We start from the raw sequence: 20,527 nt of genomic DNA on the forward strand, positions 1-20,527 counted from the left end.
TATTCATGGAAATGCCCGTTAAAGCCTAGTCTTATCACAGCACCATGTCTCACTTAGGTTTCCATGTAGAACAGTGTCACACAGCAGCTGTATTTCAAACAGAAGAACATCAGACACTGCTATATCTGAGTAATACTCCCAGTTCCCACGTGTTCTGTCTAGTACTTTATGGTAACAGTAATTGGATTTATTATTTAGTATTTCTTTAGTCCGTTTTGACTCAAACTGGTTTTTTCTCCCTCTTGTATATTTCATCTTCAATGACTCACAGTAGAAGTCAGTTGCACTTTCTCTGAGCTGGCCTAAAGTGTGTTTTAAAGACACCTACCTGCAAGCATGAACATGAGCTTGTGTGGAAGCCAAGTCTCCTCCAGCAGGCAGCTTACACAAGCGTGATGTGGAAACTTGAAGTCTGCATGATGCAAACACTCAGAACAGCCTTTTAGCAATGAAAGTGACAAGTTGTATGCAATCAACTTTTGTAATTTGTCGTCTGTTCATACATTGTTTACTGAAGAGGAGGCATAGTTGTAGTTTTAGCCAGGTCATTGAGCTTTATGGAAAAGCCATGTCTGTCACTCTCCTCAAAGTTGAGTATTTGCATCTTTGAAAGTCTGAAAGGGGTTTTTAAATGTAAAAATAACGCCTCAGAAGTCACCTGCTTTGCCAAGTTGTTAATCTTAGAGGCAAAATAAAAGGATATCGTTTCTGCTTTAACATTTCTGAACACAATGGATGCATAATACAATCATTTTCTGTAGTAGTGTTAACCAAAATCAGAGGGGGAAAAAAATCCAGCTCCAATTTGCACAGGTTTCTAAATATTAGACGTGGCAACAACACAATGGAGGAGGCTAGAATCGGTTTGTGTTGAGTCGCCATTACAATATTTTTTCCCCTTTCTTTACACTTCAGTGTCACTTTATCTAATTGTACTGGACTCATTGGATGCAATTTTGCACATCAAGGACTACTGAATGACAGGCTTGAGGAAAAGTACATGTGTGAAAAAATAAAACACAATCTATGAATTCTATGTAGCCTCTTCAATTTCGGGGCCCTGGATTGTGCATGTCACCCACTATCACATCGCTATACCTACTGAGGTAGTTGAACATAATTATGCTGTCTACAATTGTGTTTTTTCTACTATGACTAGTGAAAATTCCCTACATGAAGAGGCATATTGGAACTATTTTCAGCTACAAAAGCATCCCTGTGACTGTAAGGATGCTGCCATTAAGACAAATTACAGCAAAACACAGACATGGTATATTGAGAATGTTTTTATTCAAAGTTTACTCCCCTTAGTGTTTCCAGTACACCATACAACAGCATTATGTGAGCTGGGTAAGTGCAGTGGAGGGTGCTCGACGATGAAGAGTAGCACGTTGCCATGCCGACGACAACACTAGGGTGGGTGTGTCTTATACAGTGAAATTAGAACCACAACTTTTCCACCAAGTTTTTTTCTTAGTTTTAAAACAAACAAAAAAATTCAAAAATAAAAAAATCTGAAAAGGGATTTTACAGTAAAGGGGGCAAAACTCCAATAACTTCCTGTCCACAGTTGGGGTGAGAGGGGAAATCCAGGGAACATGTTAGAGGTCATCTTCTTCATCTGGGAGTGCTGTTTGTGATGCAACCTGGAGAGTTGAAGGCAAATATAATTTTTAGATTCCCCCAATGTAAACTGGTGTTAACACAGACCTTTATCTATGTACACTTAGTTCAGTCAAAGAAGATGCCAGATTTGAGTTTGTCCGGTTATACTTACTTGAAGCTCTTCCTCATACTTAGCGGCAAGAGAGGGGTCCATCTGGACCTCTGGGGGAGCGAGGGCAGGCATTGCCACAAACTCCAGGTTGGGATCACCAATCAACTTCCTTGCTAACCACAGGAAAGGCTTCTCAAAGTTGTAGTTACTCTTGGCAGAAATGTCGTAGTACTGGGGACAGAGCAGTTCACAATAGTTAAAAACTACAGTTCACTCCTAACCAGCACGTCCTACAATTGACAAGTGACATGCGTTCATGATAAGGAACACATGCTGACGTTTGTGAGCACTTATTACCTGCAGGTTCTTCTTACGGTGAAACACAATGCTCTTGGCTTTGACTTTCCTGTCTTTGATGTCCACCTTGTTGCCGCAGAGGACGATGGGAATGTTCTCACACACACGGACCAGATCACGATGCCAGTTGGGCACGTTCTTATAGGTGACTCGAGAGGTGACGTCAAACATGATGATAGCACACTGAGCTGTTGAGGGAGGAGGAAAGTTTTAACACATGACTATTCAGTGTAGGAGAGAAGGGATGGATTTAAATGTATACCGGCCGGGAAGGCTCTGATACCTAAAGTAGCATGCCAAGGATGTGATGAGTACCTTGAATGTAGTAGCCATCTCTCAGGCCTCCAAACTTCTCCTGACCAGCTGTGTCCCACACATTATACTTGATGGCTCCTCTGTTGGTGTGGAACATCAGTGGGTGCACCTCTACTCCGAGAGTGGCTGAAATTACAAAGACAAGATGTATGAGAACAACAATGGTGGAAACGGTGATCCATTCATCGCTGAGACTGTTTTCATACTGATGTGGACCAAGATGAAAGGATAAGTGGGATATTTAACACTTGACAAGTAAATATGTAGTCTAAATTTCCCCAAAACTACTTTAGCATTCAGCAAAGGCCGACTGCTCCCGATTTGGGTCAGGGCCCACTAAGTACTTCATCTGGCCCTCCATACTGATCCAACATCTACTGCCAATGACTTTGCATCACAGCTGAGATAAGTTACAGCTCTTCAGCTAATTATCTGTAAAATACTTGGGTGTCATTCACTTCTTCTTGGATGAGTACTGACCCACATATTTCTTCTCAAACTCTCCCGTGATGTGCCGCTTGACGAAAGTCGTTTTTCCGGTGCCTCCATCTCCTACTAACACCAGCTGTAAGCAGGAGACCACAGTTAGTTCAGACTGGTTAATACTGGTTCACCACACCGACCGATAGCACAGTTAGCACAGCAACTACCACAAGGGCCATTATTTTCTCTTAAAATGCAGTCAATTAACACGAAAGTGATGCTACAGAGTGAGCACTTACCTTAAACACCGCCACCGGAACACACTGTGCCATTGAGTCCGCCGTGGTTGCGACTTATCTGAGTTAAACACAACAAGGCGGGATGGTTAGTTAGCACGTTTTCAGTCGTCCTCCTGTCCACCGAGTCAAGTAGTCGTCAGTAAACTAGCGCTGTTGGCAAATACCTGATCTGACGTTTTGAAAAGAATAAATATGGATAACCGGCCACAATTTGTTTTGACGCTTAGAGCGGTTTACTTTACGGCTAAATGGTCTGTTAGCTACCGATAACGACTTCTAGCATGTTCCATCCGAGCTAACGTTCCGACGTGTAACGTTCACCGTTGTCGTAATGTCTGAATATGTTCAAATCACACGGTGTCAAGCAAAAATAACAAAACGTCGCACATTTAATTTTAACGAGCCCGCATCAGAGCCTCGCAATTCCACACCAGCAGCTGCTAGCTGGCTAGCTAACAAGCTACTGCCGTTAGTCTGAGTGCGCCATACGACGCGCGACCGCACTTTTTCTTGTTCGACTGGAACAATCGGACTGGAAGACCGTCTAATATGTTCCACGTTGCAGTTGATGGCTAACTTCACCAAAAACCAAACCCCACACACGAAGCCAACATTTTGCATTCAAGATTAGTTTTCGCTATATTAGTGGACACACGTAATTACAGAAACACGAGCGGCTCTGAAGAACAAAGCAGTGAAATGAGGGAGAGCGGCGATGCTAACCTGTTAGCTCGCAACAGCATGGAAGCCATTCTTCCCAGCGAGCTAACGGCTACGTTAGCACACGAAAATCAATGGCCTAACCTAGTTGCTCGTCCCTCACATGGCTACACATAAGGGACCACGCAAATCCGAGGCGTACATTTAAGTTGCCGGTTGTTTTAACAGACTTTCCCAGGAAGTCCAAACTTGAAATTTAGCAGGCCCGCAGTGAGAAAGAAATATAGGGACTCACCGGTGTCACTGCGAAGAGAGAAAAGAGTAAATGGCTGCGTTCGCGGGAGATTCAGCGTGGACTATGAGTCAGTTTCCGCCCTTATCATGTGATCACCGCAGCGGCAAAAACGCATCTGCCTTCAGAGCATGAACCTCGGTGCTCAGAGACCATGATTCAGCATTCAGCCTCCACATAAATATACTCTGTTAATCTAAAAAAAAGACGCATCCATAAAAAAATGTGGCGAAATCGGCCGTGGTTTACCCTGTACTAGAGGTATCATCCAAACTGTAGATTGCATGTTTTATACAGATTTTTTTTTAAAAACGTTTGAAGTCTGCAGCCTAATTAACTGACTTGTGACGTTAACTGGCACATTATAAACATGATTTATATTACTGATTAATACAATTACATTTTCCTGATTGTATAGTAGTAGAAAATGATTGTCACAAGTGCTCAGTATCCCAAACCGTTGTTTTTATCTAATCAGCACAGCAGACCTGTGGCGGGAGAAAAAAAAAGAAAAAAGGGTTCTTTTTGTTAAAAAAAAAAAGAGAGAGAGAGAAATACTTTTACAGTGTAAAAAAAAATAAAAATTATATATGTACAGCTGCCTCACTTAAATAACACGACGTATTTTCAGTCCTATTAAAATAATAGATTTGTTACACTTGGTTTTTGTCTTGTAACACTTACACTGTAGTTTATTTAACTTGCAACACTTTTTATTTTTAAAATTTCTCATCCTTTAAATGTTCTAGTTGTCAGTGTTCACGATCATGTGCTAAAACACTGAGTCAGATACCTTGTATGTGAAAACGTAATCTGGTAATAAAATTGATTCGGATAAACAAAAGTATGATATAGTATTACAAAAGTAATACTATACTACTACTACTACTACTACTTCGACTACTACTACTACTACTACTACTACGATTTTACAAAAGTATATTGTCAAAATATTCTTCAAGTACCTAAATTAAAACACACACACACACACACATATTATATATATATATTGGGGTTATAATTATTCATTAAATTGTATATCACTTGAATGTTGAAGCTGAAGCTAATTTTATTTGCCTTATACACTGGTGGGTAGTTTAATCTAGAATAATGTAGCATGATTCATGAGTTGATTTTCATTCGAAAGTATATGTTAATTATATTATTAATCTAAATCTGCAAATTAACTAATTACGAAAAACATTTAAAATAAATGAAGCAGAATACGAAGTACAATGTTTGTCCCCAAAATAAGCATAAGTAGAAGTAACAATACATAGAAATAACTAAGTATGTCAAATCTGTACTTAAGTACAGTACATTTACTCCGCTTCACCACTCTAAGAGACAGAGATAAGCAATTAAATTGAATTAAAGTCTTGTTTTTTTCCTACAGACCATCAAGCTGGGGATACTTACTGTGATATTAAACAGTAAAAAGGCAGCAAATCTTTCTACTTTAAAGCTAGACTCAGAGACACATAAACAGTCTGGAAATATGATTTATTTCAGTATCTTAAATCATCTCAGAATAAACATGACTTTAATATTCTGTTTCACAAATGTTCTAGCTGGTAAATTAGGTAAAACGTGCTTTAAGGTGCTACAGAAATAGTCTAGCAGGCTGCACATTGGGCTGCAGGGATTACAGATTATAAAGTCAACACCAAAAAGTGCAATATCGACCATCTTTGTAACACAAGACAGTATAATTTGTGCGTTTTTGAGGCTGCAAGGCTTCATTGCTCATTTATAACTCACTGAAATATTTGTAAAGCTATAAGTAATCTCTTTATTGCATATAGGGAGGATAAGATTCAACATGTGACATATCCTCACAGGGAGTGCACAGACACAACAGTCAGTCTATCTGTACAGGTAGTCTGCCTGTATGTTGGCCGCTATCTCAGCCTCCCATCGGTCTCCGTTGTTGAGCAGCTTTTCCTTGTTGTACAGCAGCTCCTCATGGGTCTCTGTGGAGAACTCAAAGTTTGGACCCTGTGGGAGGGATTGAAGGAGCGAGAAGATATTAAATGTCAGCAGGTCTAAATGTAAACACATTGTTTTGATGGTGGGTTGAGTGTATGATGCCTTGTTTGATAGCATTAAACATATATTTTCTGAAGGCAAGACATGACTTTTAGGTGAACAGTCTGCACGATCAACCTATATTTTTACAATCTAAATTTAACTGTGCATCTGATACGCCTTTAGTTCTTGTGACAAATGGAAAACAATCATGACGAGGGGTTTCTCAAAAGAACCCAAGCAGTGTTAGACTAGAATAATCAAAAATGCATGAATCAATATATAGCAATGGTACAATAAATAAATCTTGCATCTCACTGAATTCAAGTTCCCATTTTAGCTCAGGCTTAAGTATGTTTCAGACCAACAGGGTTTGGTTGTACCATCATATCTAAAGGTAAACATGTTTTAAATGGTACGTTGCTTTGGTGGGTAAAAAGTGGAAAAGATGCTCTTAAATGATCCTACCAGCACCTTGTTTGAAGCTTTTTTTCTTACCTCAACAATGGCATCAACAGGACAAGCTTCCTGGCAGAAACCACAGTAGATGCACTTGGTCATGTCGATGTCGTAGCGTGTTGTTCTCCTGCTGCCATCAGCTCGAGTCTCCGCCTCAATGGTGATGGCCTGAGTCCAACAAAGGCAGGAAAGGGAAGAAATAAAACCAGAAGTTCAGATAGGAATTTAGGGTCATAGTAGGTAGCCTTCAAGTATTAGCAGCATTTGTTTTTCCATTTAATTTTAAGTTATTTTTCTTGACCGTTGTGCATAAAAATGGATTTTGTGGTGTGTGTATGTGAGAGACAAGCAGGACATTCGCTGCAGGAATTCTCCAGACTAGATAAAATCAGTTTGATTTAGACAAAATAAAATGTATTTTATCTGGTCTGGACAACCAAATCTGAGTCTATGTTGCTTAATATAAAATCCAAGCCTGCATCAGAAAAAGCACAGCATGTGGTTTGTACATATACGACAGACATAAGAAATGAGACACAGGGGATGCAGTATAAACAACAGAAAAATATATGTGACAGATGCTTACTGTTGTTTGTTTTGTAACCAATATTAAACTAAAAAACAACAACAAATATTTTAAAAAGAGGACACTGATGGACACTCCTTGAAATTAGTGCCCTGCTGACTTGAAGCATGCCACATGCGTTGTGTCTACTGCTGAGAAAAAAAGTGCAATAAACTTGAGGAAGACATGTTTTTATTTGTACTGTATTTCCCCCCTTTTCATTGCTGTCTAAAATAAACACAGAGAAAGTCTTTGCTTTATTCTGAAAAATAGAACCCAGCAGTAATAAGCGTTCTATACATTGTTTAAGCCATCTTGTCAGACAATACAGCTCTATCAGTGAAAACGTCTTTACAGCAGGAGTTAAGCGTGTGTTTGTGTTTACCTGAGCTGGGCAGATGGCCTCACACAGCTTACAGGCGATGCAGCGCTCCTCTCCGTTGGGGTAGCGGCGGAGGGCGTGCTCTCCACGGAAACGAGGCGACAGAGGCCCCTTCTCAAACGGATAGTTGATGGTGGCTGGTTCGCGGAACAGATAACTCATCGTCATCGCCAAACCTGCAAGAAGGAAAGAATCAAAGAGAGTGATGACTGCTGGTCATAGTGAACGGTGGTGGTAGAATAAATTTTTCATTTACTGTGAAGAAATATCACAAAAAGAACAAAACAAACAATATGTACGAACATCAATCAATATTTTTCAACCCAGCCTCATGCACCAGTCCATGAATCTTTGAAAATAGGTCATGAATATATAGTTTATTTTTTTTAAAAGCAGTATAATATCGTAAAACTGCTGGGAATTGACCTTGCCTTTAGCAAACTGGAATAAGTAGTACTTACGTAATTATTAGGAACTTGTAAACTGAGCAAATCATACATTTCATGTGGTCTTTTCTATTTTATTTGTATTTCTTTAAATTGAGGAGCAACTGGCTTGGAGGTAATGTGCTGTCAAATGGTCACATGGATTCCTGCATCCTGTCTCTTTACATCAAAGACTGTAATGTGAACACTATAAGTCTCAGACTGTATCAGCTATTGATATTCTGTACTTTATGTGAATTCATGTCCATCCTCCAATAAAGTTGAATAAAGTAAAATCAACTGCAAATGAGTATGTGTTCGGTATGCTGGTGACTTTTCACTGCAAACAGCTGGAGTATGACTCAGACTATGGTGACTGTGTTCATTGTAATAAAGGATCATGTCACCCAGTGCAATGACGTGACTCAGCTATTTGTGTTAAATAGTTATTGTAGATTTGTGACACAGGAGGAATGGGCTTTATCAGGCCTTGGCTACACAGGAAACGTTAGTCATTTAGATTAATGGTGGGTCTTTCTTGTGAGATTTGCTCATAATAAAAAATTATATAGAACACCAACAGGCTTATGTTTTAACTCATACTGCACAGAAACAACTTTATATGTTACCTCTGAAGAGCTCAGTCCATAGGAGGGTTGTGGCAGCCCGGTCAGTGATGGATTTCAAGTCTGTGGGCAACTCCTGAGCATTTACATACTCTACCAGCAGAATAAAGGGAGAGAGGGTTGGGTGGTTAGATAAGAATCTATCGCATGTGCTTACTCCACTGAAAGTGCCATAATAGAGGAAGCTTTGGTGTACAGCAGTACTTACTGTAGCCCTCTCTCGGCACAGTGACACTGAATGAGCGCATGACACCAGGGCCACATCCAAATGTGCCTGGAGAGGTGATACAAAAAGTGACGTGAACAGGCCTCATTTTGTGCATATACACTGAACAAAAACATAACCGCAGCACGGAATATTTTACTGAATTCTAGTTATTCTTTGAACACAAGGGATTAAGCAAGTGTGGTTTCAACACGCAACATCTCTGTAACAGAATGGACACCGTGAAACAACCAAGTACGTACAATGTTGGAAAACATATTTAGCAGAATAACAAGACAGTAATGAGTGACACATCTGTGATGTATAGAATAAATGAGGCTGTTTGCGAAAAATGCTGGTATGCGAAAAATGTTTCCCTCTTGCCCTCTTGAAAGACTGTTAAGTTTGTGGACATTTTTGGGAGACAGGATGAGGTTTTTGGAGACATTCATCCAGAGCATCATGTGGCAGATTGTTTGTCACATGGTGCTGATTGAAGCAATTTCTTAGAGGACATATAGTGGAGCTGTGGACATTCAAGTGTCTAACTATAACCCTAACTTACATGCCAGCATCCAGTTCTCTTTTTTTCCTCTTGTCATCTGTGGCATCTTGTCATTTGATTGAAGCAGCATTTTAAGGCAGCAGTGAAAGTGTCTGTGTGCTGGCCACATTATCTGATCATTGTGCTTTAAAGCCATGACTGATTTGGGAGTGAATTAACTCTGTGGTTGACTATTTGTCATAGATATAAACACACACAAATACATTCCTGTTCATTGTGGCTGTTACTGTGTTTGAGACCTGCTTCAGTACCTTGCTTTGAGTAGCAGTGGAGAAGACGAAGACTCAGAGCAGCAGACATCTGGGCAAAGAGGATGGCTGAAATACACGAGACAAGAATTGAAACGCACACAGAGGGCTCGACTGAAAGAAACCTCCACAGTTGCAACCTACAAAAGCTGTACTCTGAAAACAAGATGCCAGCTGAGCGCCACCGTCCCGTAATCTGTCGCCCCAAATCCAGCTTTTACGTTGGCGATTTGCTGCATTCACGGGGCGTCGGGACAGCGGGGAAAAACAGGAATTTATCGAAAAAAAATAACCGTTAGTTGTATTTCTGGAGTTGCACTCATGATTTTTTTCCCCCTTTAAATGGCAAAGTTGAATAGCTGAAATACCTGTCCTTATCGCGTCAAATATTTGTGGACTTTTCCTGCCAAGTGGAATCAAGTACTAAAAAATGTATCTCGCGTGACTGTCTTGGCGTTAATATGTTAAAATACTGGTCACGAGAGCGATTTATCCGCAATTTTGAGGGTACTTGAGTAATGTTTTAGGACAGATGGTGCATTCTCCGGCTCCTACATACAACACACGCATCCTTAACAATAAAATAAACGCGTCATAAATGTTAAACTCACCGCATCTTTCTTAAAACGTAACTTTAGTTATCTTCTTAATTTATTCAGACGACACATGTGAGTATTACCCAAATGTGACTCCTCATGATTTGCTAATACGTCGCTAACCGGCTTCACAGTCATAATAGCTAGTTAAATTAGCATTATTTTTGGCGAAATATAAGTAACAGCAAAAGTAAACTCAACGTGGTCCGTTTTCATGAAGCCTAAATTAATCTTCAACCGTTATGCGTTCGTCTTTATAATAATATTTAACCGGACTCACCGCTTCCACAAGTGTTAGATGATGAAGGGTCCCTGAACTGCGCAGTTGAATTTATGCTGCATTCAAGAGCACCTCGTGAATTCCGCTTTTGTTATCAGCTAGGAAATGGCAGAGCAGTACGTTTGGGTTTGTAGAATTGCAGCATTTCCTACACTATTCAAAAGCAGCATAAATACTTTTTCCAGATAAGAGGAAGCACTTTAAAGGGCATTAAAGTACACATTACATATTCCCTACCCGTGTTTCATGAATCATACACATTTGAGCAATCAACTATCACTTCCATAAAAGAAAAAAGACGAAAAAAAAAAAAAAAAGAGTTTTACTGCAAAAAAAAAAAAAGTCCACATAGCAGGTCAGAGGGAAGTTGATTTAAGTGTGATGATATCATGCATTTGTAACAATGAGAGATGAAGGCAGAGTGAGAAAGAGGGTGTGAACAAGTGAGAGAGCAAATGAACAAGAGAGAGGGAGGAAGTTTGTCTTCCTCTTCCATTGCTAGAAGATCTCACACTTCACCAACCGACTGAGCAAATATGACGGAACTGTAAAAGGTAATCACCTTTAAAGGCTTATTTTAACAGCTTTAACAACTGCAGGTTTGTTTATGATTGAATTATAGGAAGCTGACATCACACGAGTGGTAAAAGCTGAGCCAGAGGTGTTGAAACGTGTTCTTTTAAAATGCGGGACAGCAGAACAACTGTATGGGGTTCAGGTGTAGCTGAATGTTTCTGACATTTGATGTTGTACACATCTCTGACAGACAGCCACATCGGCCTCATATATTCGTACTGGATGATGAGAGCCTCCTCATCTCTCTCAGCAAGATGTTGAGTCCGACAAGTCCAACCCAGAGGACCCTCAGTGAGGAGGACAGCTCTGGCTCAGATGCAGGGTCAGAGGTCAGTCTGGAACCGGAGACAGACCGGTTTGGCTTCATTCTGACCAATGGATCCACAGCTGGGTGAGCACCTCCACATCAGTCACTGTTTTCACTGAGGCTGGCAGTATCATGAAAACATGGTACACTGTGTCTGTCTGTCTGTCTGTCTGTCTTTCATTCTTTTTTCAAGGGGACAGTTTTATTGACATGCTTATCTGAGGTTGTTGACACCATAAAGTTCAGAAAGTGTAAAGATTTGATACACTGTAAGCCTTAAAATATTGGTCCAATACCAAAACTATTTTACTAAAGACTGACAAGAGTTCACTAAGAGCTAATGCAAAATCTCGTAGTTGAAAAATATTTGGTGTTATATTTAAATATCTCTGATTGGTATGTTTTTCACCTGATGTCTGAACCACAAGCAGGTTCTCGACATTTCTTTCTTTCTTTCTTTCTTTCTTTCTTTCTTTCTTTCTTTCTTTCTTTATTTATTTATTTATCTAGCTCCTGTTACATGTGTACTCGCTGTGGACTAATTTTTTTTACTGCAATTTAAAGTCCTCCATGTCTATGGAAGCAACACAACCATGGCTAGAAGTAGAGAGAAATCAGACATGTCTTCTACGCAGCATGATGCAGTTATGATGCCATAAATCATTCAAAAAAGAAAAGAAAAACCCTCAAGTTTAATGTATTTGATATGAAATATAAAAACTGAGAAAACCTGGAATCAACATGTACATGATTTGACCAATGTTACCAATACTTCCACATACTGGGGATATTTTACTGCTTATATTTTTACTTTGTGTTTTGTGCAAACACAGCCTGCAGTTTATCTGAAAACTCAGACTATTTGTCACGACTGTTGGTTGGAGCTGTGTCACTAATGGCTTCACGGTTGGGCTAAGGAGCACCAAATTTTCATGTTTTCACAGGATCTGGTTAGAGTAGATGTTTTTGTTTTTTGTTTTTTTTAATGAGACTTGTAGAATAAAATGGTTTTGTTAAAACATCACAATGCTATGCTTAGATTTGGAACTACAAGCTACAAATGATATGTTCATGGACTGAGCCAAAGCTGGAAGTCTGTCGATTCTTTCTGTTTTGACAGTCTGGCTCTGATAAATGTCATTTTGGCAATTTTTTTTTACAGATGCCGTTACTTTATCCACAATGCCAGCTGATTTTATGAATCAACCATATAATAAACAAGGACCCCTGCTTGCTTTGCAAAAAAAAATCAAATATTTAACCTGTGCATATGCTCCCATCACTCTAATCAATTGATTTAACACTATTACTTTGTGTTACCATGGAAACAGTTTTCTTTTACTGTCGCTTTAATTATTGATCATTATAAAGCCGATGTCCTGAGAACTGAAAAACCATCCAATGAACCAGGGGAACTGAAAGTTTCTCAGATGAGCATATAGTGTAACATGAAACAATAATGTTGTTTTCTTCCATGGCAAAGCCAGGAAGTTGTGAAGAGACCTCATATCTTGTGTATTTTATTTCAAAACTTTTAAGAGAGAAGATCAGCATCTGGATTCCAGACACAAGTGTTGGGCATGAAGCTGCCGTTAATAATTCTGATTAATAACATAAAATAAAATAAATAAAATGCAGTCAGAAAACAATTAGTAAACAGGTTTTAATGGTAAACTGTAGCTCCCACATCAAAGTGCACCGTCCAACAAGAGGAAATGCCTTGTTTGCACAGAAAGCAGTTCAAAATCTGAAGTTGCAATGGCTGAATCAAACACAAGTTAAGCTAAATGAGAAGGCTGGTGGCTCCAAGCTGCATGACTGAGGGTCAATTTGAAGTTGTGCCATTTTGGAAACATTTCAAAAAGCCAAAGACAAAAAAGATGACCACACCTATGAAAATCTTCTTCAGGCACTTGTGGGCAGAACAACTAGAGGTGACATGTTTAAATCTTTACTTTGTCATAAACTTTGGTTAAAATGTCAGTTTCAGCCACAAAGGGCCTCCTCAGAGTGGAAACGATACAAATAGGCTGTTAAAAGCTGACGAATCTCTAACAGAAAGGGCGTAAACTACCACTGAGGTAGTGTGCATGGAAAATACTGAGCAATTTCCCTGTCAGATGTGATTGGCGAACTTTCTCCGAATCAGTTGACTACATCTTTACATGACATTTAATAAGCACTGAAACAACAATCCTGGCATTGGATTGCAGAGGAAGCAGAACCAATTCATGATCAGACTGGCTGAACAAACCGCTACCTGCCATCTTCACTCTTTCCCCCATTGATAACATCCTGACCTGTTGCCATGGAGACATCAGACTGCTAACGTGTGGTTTTCCTGTTTCCTGTGTTGTTTTTCGGAGCGCTGTGTTTCTATCATGACAACACACAAAAGTGCCTGCAGCAACACTGCACACTGGCTTAAAGGTCTCCAATGAAATGAAGTTTTTTTTTTTCAGGTCTTAATAATTGTGTCGTGGCTGTCTTCATGTTGAAAGTGCTCACCTGGTGTTTTGTGTGCTGTGTTGTGTCAGGAGTGTGGGTCCATCTCCTGAACTGGTCAGACACAGGGAGACAAAGTGGCTAAGCCTTATTGGACAATGGGATCGCATTTTGTTGAAGAAGAGCAGTAAGGTGTGTCCCATCTTAGACACCTAAAGTCACTAAAATTGTAACAGAAATCAAACATTTTGACACAAAACTACAGGACAAGCACAGCTAATAATACAACTGATGATGGCTGAGATCCATTAGTTCAGGGTTTTAATACTGTCACATTGCCATGGTTTACCGGCACATTTGAATGTTAGTGATAGTAGAAACACCTGTGTTTTTCCTACTATGATAAATCTGCTGTGAGATTGTTAGCATTCATAATGACAATACAAGTACAGTAACACGTGGCTGTAATCATTCGTTCATGACTCTCTGAGCTGATCCTGGGTGTCTGTTCTCCCTCAGGTCAAAGTGCAGTGTCAGAAAGGAATCCCTGCATCAGTCAGAGCAAAGTGCTGGCCTCTGCTTTGTGGAGCCACTGAGAAGATGAAACAGAATGGAAAACTCTATGAGGCAAGAACACTAAACTCTCACTGTGGCTTTCAAATAATTATTCAGCAGCCTGGTTTCAAAGGATGCAGTATTAGATTAAATTACCACTTTTCAACTGATTGATTAACACAGTGTTGAAAATGAATTACTGGTTGATGTTATTTAAAATGCAAATGTGTCAACGTCTGTGTGTTAGTCTCTGAACTTGAAGCCGGGTCTGCAGAGTTGGGTGGATGTGATCGAGAGAGACCTGGACAGACAGTTTCCTTTCCACGAGATGTTTCTCTCAAAGGATGGACACGGGTAGGCAAGGCTTCGTCTGTTTGTTTCTGTTGAGAAGCTGACAGCTACACAGCTGTCAGTTTCTTTAGTTTGCCTCCGCTGGTACCACTATATCTTTTCATTCCTTGTTTCTTTGATTTATGATGCAGAATTAAACATATTCGCTCAGTTTTATTGTAAATTCACCTCCAATCAAAGTTAATTCTTCATTTCAGATCATCGTGAGATTTAAACTTCAGCTTTGCGTGACTAGTAATTGTGGTGTGTGGCTGTGTGTGCAGGCAGCGTTGTTTGTTCGATGTGTTGAAAGCCTACACTCAGTACCAACCGGAGGAGGGTTACTGTCAGGCACAGGGGCCGGTGGCTGCAGTGCTGCTCATGAACATGCCTGCTGAGGTAGCAAACAATAACACCTTTGTTTACCCTTCTGCACATTCATCCTAAAAATATTCCATGTATGTCAGTGGAGAAATGAAATAAGAGAAATCTTCCATTTCATCTATCAAATACAGTTTTTGTTTTTGCATTCTGCTGCGTGGCCTGCCACCTGGTTCAGAGACATAGATAGATGGATAGATGGATAGATAGATAGATAGATCGAGCAATCATGGCACCTAATGTTCACCTTATGTAACCCTGGCAGGAGGCCTTCTGGTGTCTGGTTCAGATCAGTGAGCAGTACCTGCCTGGATATTACAGCCCTCTGCTGGTAAGTACATGCACATTCCTACACATGTACCTGATGCTGTTCTTTCACACAAGGATAATTTACATGACCAGTAAAGTGAAATTAAAGGCTGATTTTTGTTCCCTTCAACTAAACCCAATATGGCAAACACCCAGAGATTCACTGAGGGAATGATAAATCACAGCAATTACATATTATGCAGAGTGGCTGTCTGTCTGAGCCTGCAGTGGTGTGTTGTGCAGGAAGGGGTCCTGTTTGACGCTGCCATGTTGACCTGGGTTTTGAAAAAGGCGTGTCCAGCTGCGCACAAACATCTGCAGCACCACGGAGTGGAGCCCCTCATGTTTGCTACCGACTGGCTGATGTGTCTGTTCACGCGTCACCTGCCATTCAACACACTTCTCCGGGTCTGGGACCTTTTCTTCTGCTATGGTAGGATGTCTTCTTAGCATGCCAGCCAATGTTTCCTTAAAACTGAAGATACAACGATGATATGTACAGGATAACTGTGTTTGAGAGAACGACTAAAGAAATTCCTATGACTTGAACAAAATGAGATCATGTTGCTTGTTTGCTTCACATGTCAAATTCACATCTTGTGTTTTATGGTTCATGCCTTTCAAAAGATTAATAAATAAACAGTTTGCCATTCTGCAATTTTTAACATTAAAAAGAACAGGTTTGACATAGTATTTACAGACACTATATGACATGTTCAAATGTTTTCATTCTGGGGCCCTTAAGTTGTGATAAAGAATGCATAGAGCATGTATTGATATTTTAGAGAATAATGTGCTTTCAACATTGTGGCAATGGTTTATGTAAAGTCCTCTTCTGTTAGCCAGACAGCCTGTGCACAAACCCATGTCCATAAGAAAATAGTTTTCAGAGTTTAGTGAGTAAGAATGTGACCTGACCTCCACCCATCCGGATTCTGAAGTTGTTCTGGCAGCATCCTAATGTCCACGGTTTTGGAATGAAATATTCATCAAATCTCAGCACAATGTTTAGATTTCTACATGCTTCAGGTTTCTGTTTATATACACTTGGCCATGTAGTGTAAAGAATGTTAGGACTGGCATGGAATTATCATTTCTACCTGGTTTGCAGAAACATTTTCAACAGCTCCTTCCCCTCTCTCCTTCCTCCTCCATCCTAAACCCTCCTCTTCTGTGCTGTGCAGGGGTGCGGGTTCTGCTCCAGGTGGCAGTGGTACTGGTGCGTCGGGTTCTGGGTCGGGCCGAGCAGAGGAAGCTCTGTCAGGGGCAGATGGAAACACTGGAGAAGCTGAGGGGTGTCAGGGAGGAGGTCCAAGAGGAAGACGACACCTTCATAGCAGAAGTAAGACTGACAAATGTGACTGGTGTGTGACTATCTGATTTACAAGTCAGCAGGTAGTTCAAGACAAACAGCTTTCACTTCTGCTGCTATTGAGAAAGTAGACTAAAGTGTCTAAACATGAGCACATCTAGCATGAAAAGTTGAGGACTCAAAACCAAAACGTTTCAAAAACATGGTTTGACAGTGAAAAGATGGCTGCCAAAAGTAAAGCTGGGATTTTAAAGAAGCATGTTATGAAAGCTGGAATAAATGACTGAAGAGAAGGATTTCTCTATAGATTGGACACATTTCAGGTTCACGTTCTGCTTTGGATGAAAGCAACAAAGCAAATCAACTATCCTCCATCATCATTTTTACACGATTATGAAACATTTCAGTCCTGATGGGAGTGGTCTCTTGCAGGATGTCAGTGTACAAGCGGACACTGAATCGTTTGATGGAAACAAAAATTATTATAAAATTTGCACTAACCTTTTTCAGCTTAACAAAAAAACCTGTGGAGACTTCTGACCAACATGTTAGACAGCGTTCTCTACGTCCATTAAACCAGTACCATAACAGTTAGAAGTTCAATAATCCTAAAAGATTTTTCAAACAATATCTTTCAGAAAAGGATGTTTCTTACATTTTGTGGGGGACTTAACACTTGCAATGTCTACGCCAAAATAAGTTGAAACAGCTAATGGTGGACCAACATCTTACTAAGAGATTCATTTTCCTTTAATTTGTCACCACAAATTCCGCGAATTACAATAAAACAAAAATTTGTGTCTTTCCACATTTTAGGTGTGTTCGGTGCCGCTGTCATCCAAAGATCTGGAGAAGCAGACGGAGAAGGAGTTAAAAAAGTGGAGGAAAGACAAACCATCATCTACATTTGACCCCAGAGGTCGTTGCCACGGATACCGGATGGCGTATGCGAGAGCTCGGGAGAACGAAGAAGAGCAGGAGAGGAAAAAGAGAGAAAAGGGAAACCTGTCTGTACCTGCTGCTCTTTCAGCCTCCACTCTGTCACTTTCTCCTTCACTCCTTCACAAGAAGTGGAGAAAAGGAGGAAAAGCCAATGCAGACGAATTGGAAGGTGGTAAAAGACTTGTGAGGCATCTTTCAATGGCAGGAAAGGAGGACTTGAAAAGTTGGATTGATGAAGATTTTAAGAAGGGGCCGGTTGTCCAGGAGGAGGAGGACGTAGTTTCAGAGGGACACAAAGCACAGAGTGAGTCTAAACTATCAGGACAAACTGAACAGAAGGAACTTCTACAGGAACCTAAAGAGATGGACAAAACCCAAAACATACCAACAGAGAACGCAGAAGAGGAAACTGTAATAGTAAAAGAAGAGATTGAGAAAGTGGAAACAAGGGCCACTGAAAAGGAAGTCAGCGAAATTAAAGAGACAGAGGAACAGACAGAAGAAACAAATCCATGTCCAGTCAAAGATCAGACTGTTGAAAATATTCTCCTGCCCCCAGAACAAACATCTCACTGTGACGAGGAGGAAAAGCTAGTTTCAGAGGGACGCAAAGCACAGAGTGAGTCCAAACCACCAGGACAAACTGAACAGGAGGAACTTCTACAGGAACCTGAAAAGATGGACAAAACCCAAAACATACCAACAGAGAACGCAGAAGAGGAAACTGTAATAGTAAAAGAAGAGACTGAAAAAGTGGAAACAAGGACCACTGAAAAGGAAGTCAGCGAAATTAAAGAGACAGAGGAAAGCGAAATGCTTTCAGACCAGACAGAAGAAACAAATCCATGTCCAGCCAAAGATCAGACTGTTGAAAATATTCTCCAGCCCCCAGAACAAACACCTCACCGTGAACAGGAGGAAAAAGTGGACACTGTGAACACGTTGCAAGTCCTGGAAGAGCAAAGTCACAAAAGTACAAACCAGGAAATTGAGATTAAAGACACAAATGAAGCCGCAGAAAAACACGTGGCAGAAAATAACCATACAGCTGCTGTGGAGGTCAACCACACTGAGGTACTAAGAGATGCTGAAGCGGATGCAAACATTGAGGCAGAGATGCAAGTAAGTGTCGATTCAAATGAAAAGCAGATGACCCAGGTTGATGTGAACCTAAATGAGAGCACAGAAATTGAAAATATGCAACAAACGCAGGTGGACACAGTTACAGACGTCTCAGAGACAAGGACTGAGACAAGTCTGGACTCAGAGACACACACAGATGTCGAAGCTGCTGAACTCCAAGATCCTCAAACAGACACAGAAACACAACAGGAGCAAGAAGAAGTGATCACACAGACAGAAGAAATCACATTTGAAGAAAAATACCACAGCACTGAGTCATTAGTAGAATCACAAAAGACAGAGGAGTTCCACACTCAAACGACAGAAATTGACGTACTGGCACACACTCAAGAAAAAGCAGAGGAAAATGCAGCCGCACAGGACGAACTGAAGGCTGAAATAACACAAAGGGAATCAGACCAGCACATAGATGCAGACAGAGAGGCTAACGCAGAAGAAGACACATTGATACTGGACTCACCTGAATGCATCCAAGGAAAAGAAGGTTCACCTGATGAAACAGAGACTGAAGCTGAAGTTGCAAAAGACCCATCAGAGGAGTCAAATGAAGCAATAGCATCTGAGCCTACGCAGGAAAAACAAGAAGTAGTTTTGACTGTACACTCTGACCCACATGCTGACAGTGATGCATGTATCTGTGATCAAACAAATACAGAGGAAACGCCCACTCAGACGAATGACGAGACTGAAGACTCTGTAATATCTGCAGAAAAGGAAGAGACTGAAGCATTGAATCCAAACTCTGAGTCTGACGGTAAGAGTTCATTGCAAGTATGTAATATGCAAGCACCCCAACAACCAACAAACCAGGTTCCCGTGGAGGAAGAGAAAGGCACAGAAAATTTCCCAGAAAACACAGCAGGAGAGGACGAAGTCTTCCTTTCCACTGAGTCAACAGATGAATCAGTCACTCACAACAACACACAAGTCCAAGACAAAGATTGTCACTCTGTGAAAGAGCAGTCTGAGCCTCTGGTACAAACCTCTGGGCGTCGCAGCAGCCGGTCTTCTGGTGACTTGTGTGTCCGCAAGTCATCCAGCTCACGTGGCTCCAGGTTGGCGCGTAGACTCTCTGAAGATCTCTTCACCAGCCCACAGAAAAGTAGCCAATCACAAGTCGTCCCTAATCATCCAGAAGAGTCGAAATCAAATCCTGGAGCTATGAACCCAAAACAAAGTGCTCCTGATGTGACACTTCCTGCAGAGGTGACAGAGCAGCAGCATGCGGAGCCCCCGAAACGTTTTGGTCTTTTCCGCAGACTGAGAGGGGAGCAGCACAAAAACAGCACAGCAAAGGGGAAGCCCAAAATGCAAGTGCCGAAAATCTTGATTCAAGACTTCAGTGATGGCACGGGGACCGGGAAAACTGTTGAGGAGCCGGCGGAGGAGAAACTGAGCTCCAGGGAGAGGAGGAGGAGGCGGAGGCAGCAAGAAAGAAAGGAGAAAGAGGAGGAGAGGTTGAAAAAGAAGAGAGAGAAGGAGCTGGGGAAGGAGAAGGAGCGAGAGAGGAGGAAACCGCAGACAAGGGGGAAAAGTTTTCAAGTGCAGAAAGAGAAAAGTAGCGAAGATGTTGCTCGTCCTGGAAAGACTGGCTCACAGACTCTTAGATATTCTGATTCTTATGCTGAAGCTTACTTTTGACACTTGAACTCTTTTTTACAAGATTTCAGATCATGTGTCATTGTCCTGGCAACGTTTCAAATTGATGCTCAGGGATCCATCATCCTAAATCTTTGTCATACTTGAACCTTTTGACATGTAAATAAAAAAGAAATGATTTTTACA

General features: G+C 40.8%; 3 protein-coding genes across 3 annotated transcripts; 1 reads left to right on the forward strand and 2 right to left on the reverse strand.

Moving 5' to 3' along the window:
* Positions 1-1,268: 1,268 nt before the first annotated feature.
* On the reverse strand, positions 1,269-4,150 carry ran (RAN, member RAS oncogene family). The gene is made up of 7 exons (XM_008283619.1): positions 4,067-4,150; positions 3,112-3,169; positions 2,870-2,954; positions 2,390-2,515; positions 2,075-2,262; positions 1,778-1,948; positions 1,269-1,646 (listed from the first exon to the last, which is right to left on the reverse strand). Exons 2-7 carry the CDS (start codon positions 3,142-3,144, stop codon positions 1,602-1,604), a joined length of 648 nt encoding a protein of 215 aa, XP_008281841.1. The 5' UTR covers positions 3,145-3,169; positions 4,067-4,150; the 3' UTR covers positions 1,269-1,601.
* Positions 4,151-5,547: 1,397 nt separating this feature from the next.
* On the reverse strand, positions 5,548-10,544 carry ndufs8b (NADH:ubiquinone oxidoreductase core subunit S8b). Its single transcript, XM_008283620.1, has 7 exons — positions 10,443-10,544; positions 9,570-9,635; positions 8,757-8,822; positions 8,552-8,641; positions 7,501-7,673; positions 6,590-6,718; positions 5,548-6,061 (listed from the first exon to the last, which is right to left on the reverse strand). The coding sequence occupies exons 2-7, from the start codon at positions 9,616-9,618 to the stop codon at positions 5,930-5,932; spliced, it is 639 nt and encodes a 212-aa protein (XP_008281842.1). The 5' UTR covers positions 9,619-9,635; positions 10,443-10,544; the 3' UTR covers positions 5,548-5,929.
* A 372-nt stretch (positions 10,545-10,916) lies between these two features.
* tbc1d10c (TBC1 domain family, member 10C) lies at positions 10,917-20,525 on the forward strand. The gene is made up of 10 exons (XM_008283626.1): positions 10,917-10,996; positions 11,209-11,409; positions 13,863-13,962; positions 14,290-14,397; positions 14,573-14,679; positions 14,940-15,054; positions 15,302-15,367; positions 15,589-15,778; positions 16,530-16,687; positions 17,474-20,525. The coding sequence occupies exons 2-10, from the start codon at positions 11,273-11,275 to the stop codon at positions 20,381-20,383; spliced, it is 3,891 nt and encodes a 1,296-aa protein (XP_008281848.1). The 5' UTR covers positions 10,917-10,996; positions 11,209-11,272; the 3' UTR covers positions 20,384-20,525.
* The last annotated feature ends 2 nt before the right edge of the window (positions 20,526-20,527 follow it).

The sequence above is a fragment of the Stegastes partitus genome, unplaced genomic scaffold, assembly GCF_000690725.1.
Source record: "Stegastes partitus isolate 25-593 unplaced genomic scaffold, Stegastes_partitus-1.0.2 Scaffold321, whole genome shotgun sequence".
Taxonomy (NCBI): Eukaryota; Metazoa; Chordata; class Actinopteri; family Pomacentridae; genus Stegastes; species Stegastes partitus.

Bases quoted from the DNA above. Each gene is read 5' to 3' on its own strand.
- ran (XM_008283619.1), bottom strand. From the start codon at position 3,144: ATGGCACAGTGTGTTCCGGTGGCGGTGTTTAAG. The intron at 2,955-3,111 runs GTAAGTGCTCAC...TCCTGCTTACAG, and splicing joins TTCCGGTGGCGGTGTTTAAG to CTGGTGTTAGTAGGAGATGG. The intron at 1,647-1,777 runs GTAAGTATAACC...TCAACTCTCCAG, and splicing joins AGTATGAGGAAGAGCTTCAA to GTTGCATCACAAACAGCACT.
- ndufs8b (XM_008283620.1), bottom strand. From the start codon at position 9,618: ATGTCTGCTGCTCTGAGTCTTCGTCTTCTCCACTGCTACTCAAAGCAA. The intron at 8,823-9,569 runs GTACTGAAGCAG...TCACCTCTCCAG, and splicing joins CCACTGCTACTCAAAGCAAG to GCACATTTGGATGTGGCCCT. The intron at 6,062-6,589 runs GTAAGAAAAAAA...TCCCTCCCACAG, and splicing joins CTGTTGATGCCATTGTTGAG to GGTCCAAACTTTGAGTTCTC.
- tbc1d10c (XM_008283626.1), top strand. From the start codon at position 11,273: ATGTTGAGTCCGACAAGTCCAACCCAGAGGACCCTCAGTGAGGAGGAC. The intron at 14,398-14,572 runs GCAAGAACACTA...TCTGTGTGTTAG, and splicing joins AGAATGGAAAACTCTATGAG to TCTCTGAACTTGAAGCCGGG. The intron at 16,688-17,473 runs GTAAGACTGACA...TCCACATTTTAG, and splicing joins ACGACACCTTCATAGCAGAA to GTGTGTTCGGTGCCGCTGTC.